The following is a 4851-nucleotide window of genomic DNA, read 5'->3' on the forward strand; positions in this document are numbered from 1 at the left end:
GCGCCCTTTCATAGCTCGGTAATTCGAAGTTGTTAACTCCTTCAGGATGCCAGGAAACGCCATTGATAAATAAATAAGCTACTCCCCGATAAACCTTTAATTAAATTTTTCAGGATTTTTGCGACAAATCGTTTGCAAGCAGCTATAATAATTAAGATCCATTTTTAATTTGTAAACAAAGATGTGATTGAGTCTAAGTAATAGTTTCACTTAATAGCGTTCAAGCTGTGGATAATGGAATTTAAAAATACACTAAGACTTTTCTAGTCGTGCTATTTCATTATTATGAATAGAATTTATTTATAAATTGCACAGTTTATTCCTTTTCAATACAAACTTTTTCTACAGTTTAGCACGCCTGCTTTCAATAATATAAGCGCAACAGGGCAAGTCATGCATAAGTCTGGCTTGTTTAATTAAAAATATAACAGCTAACCAAACTTTAAATTTTTAAATATATAAATTTAAATAAAAAACATCAGTTTTTAAAGTGATTTCTTTTAATTTTAATTCAAGGGAAATTATTATATGCAGCATAAACCGTTTCTTGAAAAAGAAACAATTAAAAAAAAAATAACTTTTCTAGTCTTCTTTTCTTAAAAGGTATCGCCTGGATATAAATCCATTAAGTCATAAATAATTATCAGTATAATAAATTAAAAATGCTTTACTTTCTCGAACGTTCAACTAAATCTTCGCGTTCTTTTATAAGTAATTCACTGTGCTTGAGATTTTTCGGGTACGAAGCGCTTAATTCCCGTAAAATAGAAGAGTTGGCGGGAAATTTTTCATCGGAGGTAATGGTGCGAGTCGAATCGTCTTGACTGCCCTCAATGAAAGCGTTACTTGAATCTTTAGAAGTGTGATTATTACTATTATTACTATTATTATTACTACTACTATTATTAATATTAGAATCATTGATGAATTCTTGTGAACTATTATAACGACCGGCCAAGAGATTTTCAGTAGTTTCTTCAATAGAATTTGTGAGTCGGAAATCTTCTTCTACTATATGCATCGGAATTCTGAAAATCTCCGATAACTGTTGCAGAGTAGCGCGCTGGTCAATACTAACTGCTGAAGATGCTGAGGCCCCTGCTGGAGTGGGGGCAGGCGGCGGGTCGGGTGGAGATCCAGAGGAACCCTCGCGACGCACGAGACGACCTTCCGCTAAATTATCGGTGGTTTGCTCGATCGAGCCGGTTTGCTGAAGATCAGATTCAATAAGATTTTCAGAAACTCCAAAAACAAAAGAAAGATGTTGAATCTGTAGCAAAAAAATTATAAATCAAAAAAATGAAAAAAAAAAATTAAAGTTATAAAAATTCAATAAACTCAAAAACGAAATTTTAAAAAAACTAAAGGTAACAAAAAAAATTAGAAAAAATTTAAACAAATAAAAGTTCGTTAAGTTTATTTGTAATTATTTCTTTAAAGATTATTTTAAAAAATAAGCATAAAAAAATTAATCCCCCCCAAAAAATGAATAATCAAAGTAAAACTAAATTAAAAAATAATTTAAAATTACTTTAGGAAAAAATAGTAAAAAAATTGATACAAGAAAGTTAAATTAATTATAAACAAAAAAAAAATCTAAATTTTTTTTAAATATATATTAAATTTAATTATATAAAATCGCTACCAGTTGACGATTAGAATTTACTTGGCCTAATCTTGGCAAGTGCTGTGCTCTAAATTCAACCGAAAATGAAGGCAGCCAAGTGGCCCACCGACGACCTAATTTGATAAAAAATTAAAACAAATAAAAATATTCAATTTTAATTAAAATATTTTAAAAAAATATTTATAAAAAAAATATTTTACAAAAAAAGAAATTTAGAATTTATAAAAACCATTAAATCGAAATACAGAATTTCGAGGCCCCGTCATCGTGGCGGCGTTAAGATTATTATTATCTATATTATTATTACTGCTATTATTATTATTATAATTAAATTGATTGCTTTGATCAAAATTAGGAGAAATCTGTGCAGTCGAGGATTTCAAAAGGGATCTTCGACAAGTGGGACAAGAATTGTGATGATGAAGCCACGAGCGCAGGCAAGAACTTTATTTTTAAAGAAGGAATAAATTAAATTAAATATTATTAATTTTAATTCCAACTTTAAAAATTTTCATAAATAATTTTTATTAAACCTATAGAAAAATTATAATAAATTTTTAAACTTAACCCAAAATGATTAATATAAACAGTAAAAATTATTATTAAAATTTAATACAATTATATAAATTAGTAAAATTTTTAGAAAATATACACGTGAAAAAGATGGCCGCACGGCATTTTTTTAGCTGATTTCATAAGCTCTCTGCAGATGGCACAGTGATCGTTATAATCCACGAGTTCCTGTGGAGTAGCAGATTCGTACTTCATTTCTAAATCTCTAAAAAGTTACGAAATTGATGTTATTTAATATTAGATTTCATAAATTATTTTAAAAATAATTAAGGTTAACTATTACTTAGTGGTAATTAAATTAATTTAAAGGGATTATTAAAAAAATAATGCTAATAAAATTTATATTAACATTAAATTTTAATTTGGGTGTAAATTAAAATAAACTGAAATAATTATTTACTTTTATTTATAAAATTAATAAATCAATTAAATCAAATTGTATTTTTAACTTTTCTATACAAATAAATTTAAATAAAAATTAAAAAGTTAAATAAATAAAAAAGTTAAAATTATTAAAATTTGGTTTCGAAATTTATTTTAAAAAATTACAATTAAATTCAAAATAAAAAGAATTATAATTAAAAAAGTTAAAAATTGTAAAAAAAATTCAATAACTTTTATATTACTAAATACTGATTTAAAGAAATATTCAAAATTAAAAATATATTATATACAAAATATATACAATAAAATCTTTAAAAAAAATTATATAAATTTATTAACTAATTTTTCAGATTATATAATTCGAAAAATTATAAAATTTAAAAAATAATTATAGAAATCTTTTAAAAACAGTTTATATATAATTACTAAACAAAAAATTGTTGTAAATAATAAATATAACGTAAAAACCACTATAATAAGAAGTTTTGTTATCTTTTTAAAAAAAATTCCTTGCCAAAGTAAATAATTAAATAAAATAAATTTCTCAACAAAAAGTTAATAAATTTACTAGAAATAAAAAAAATTACATTCAAAAATAATAATAAACTTTATTATAATAAAAATAAAAAAATTTAACTATTTTGAATTTAAATAGTATTTTTGAATAAATTACAAAACAAAAAAACATAAAAATTTAAATTAAAAATTTTTTATGAATAAATAAAATTTTAAGCATTAAATCTAAATAATATAATAATAAATTTCTCAACAAAAAGTTAAAATTTATAAATAGAAATTTAAATTATAATAAATAAAACATAAAAACTTTACTCTTAAATTATTATAAATAACAAATTTTTTTATTAATTTAACTAAAATTTGTTAAATAATTTTGAACAGTTAAAATTAATAAATTTCTCATCAAAAAGATGAAAACTTCCAAAAAAAATTATTAATTAATTTATACTAACAAAAAACTTTTCAAGGTTATTAATTTAAAAAATTTAACATTAAAATTATAATTTAAAAATTACTAAACAAAATATGTCGATAAATTATAGATTTAAATTTGAAAAAATTAATCATAAACTTTTTTTTAAGATTAAAATATAATAACAAGTTTTTTAAAAAAGTATTAAAAGTTTAATTACTAAAACATTTATTTGTGCGATGTAAGAAAAATTAGTTATTATAATTATAATTCAAAATAAATTTTTAAAATTTTTTTTCAAAATATATTTAAACTTAAAAAAAAAGCAAACGTGTTAAGTAAAAATTTATTTTATAAATAATTTTATATACTAGTTAATACTTTGTCAAGAAGTTAAGTGCTCGTTTAATTTATATTATTAACTAAATTAATAATAATAATAATAATAATTAAGATAAACTAGTAAAAAAAAATTAAATTTTTTTAAAATTTTGAAGTAAATTAAAAACCGTGAAGTGCTATATAAAACTTATTTACTAAATTATCTATACTTAGTTTATTATATTTTTTGATCAAATTTAAGGTTTTTTTTATAAACTTAGTAATCATAAGTGTGTTAAAAGAAATTTTTATAGTAAAAAAAGTATAGTATAATTTATAAATGAACAATACATTGCAACCAAGTAATTGTTAAAACTTAAGTTTTATTAAATTTATCAAAATTAAAGAATCTAAATAACTATTATATTATTATACTTAACATTAACTTAAGAAGAAAAAATAGTGTACAACTTTTCATATATTAAAAAAAAAAGTTTTTATTCCAGTAAATCTCTACCAAGTCAAAATCAAAATAGACTAAAAATTATTAATATACATATTAAATTTTTCTTCACTACAAACCATTTTTTAAATCAACTAAATAAAAATACTTTTCTATATAAAATTAAATTCAAAAATTAGGTTTAACTTTACTACTTTGTGTATAAAAATATTAATCTAAACACAAAATTAATTAGAGATTTATTATCTTAATAAAATTAAAAAAAGTTACCTTGAAATTAATCTGTAATCTCGATAGCGCCCAATTTTCTTTTTCAAAGAATAATAAACTGATCGAATATTAATTGCTAAAATGAAGTCGATGAGCGAAAATTGGAGCCCATGAATTATCTTTATAACATTTATAGAAATTAATTTATAAATAAAAAAAATTTACTGCGTGATACCAAAATATGAAAATAGTGAAGTAAAGTCAAGATATCAATAAAAGTTTCAGTATAAAATTCAATGTTGTACAAAACGGATTCTTTATTTTCCAAAAAATTAAATTCCC

The 4851-nt window shown here is 21.3% G+C and overlaps 1 protein-coding gene across 1 annotated transcript; it reads right to left on the reverse strand.

The window, feature by feature from the left end:
• Positions 1–530: 530 nt before the first annotated feature.
• On the reverse strand, positions 531–4616 carry LOC135146345 (E3 ubiquitin-protein ligase AMFR-like). The gene is made up of 6 exons (XM_064078511.1): positions 4570–4616; positions 2280–2405; positions 1857–2071; positions 1646–1740; positions 672–1270; positions 531–610 (listed from the first exon to the last, which is right to left on the reverse strand). Exons 2-6 carry the CDS (start codon positions 2393–2395, stop codon positions 583–585), a joined length of 1053 nt encoding a protein of 350 aa, XP_063934581.1. The 5' UTR covers positions 2396–2405; positions 4570–4616; the 3' UTR covers positions 531–582.
• Between the last annotated feature and the right edge of the window lie 235 nt (positions 4617–4851).

The sequence above is a fragment of the Zophobas morio genome, unplaced genomic scaffold (genome assembly GCF_036711695.1).
Source record: "Zophobas morio isolate AGI-343-1 ecotype UQ-CSIRO unplaced genomic scaffold, CSIRO_AGI_Zmor_V1 ptg000223l, whole genome shotgun sequence".
Lineage (NCBI taxonomy): Eukaryota > Metazoa > Arthropoda > Insecta > Coleoptera > Tenebrionidae > Zophobas > Zophobas morio.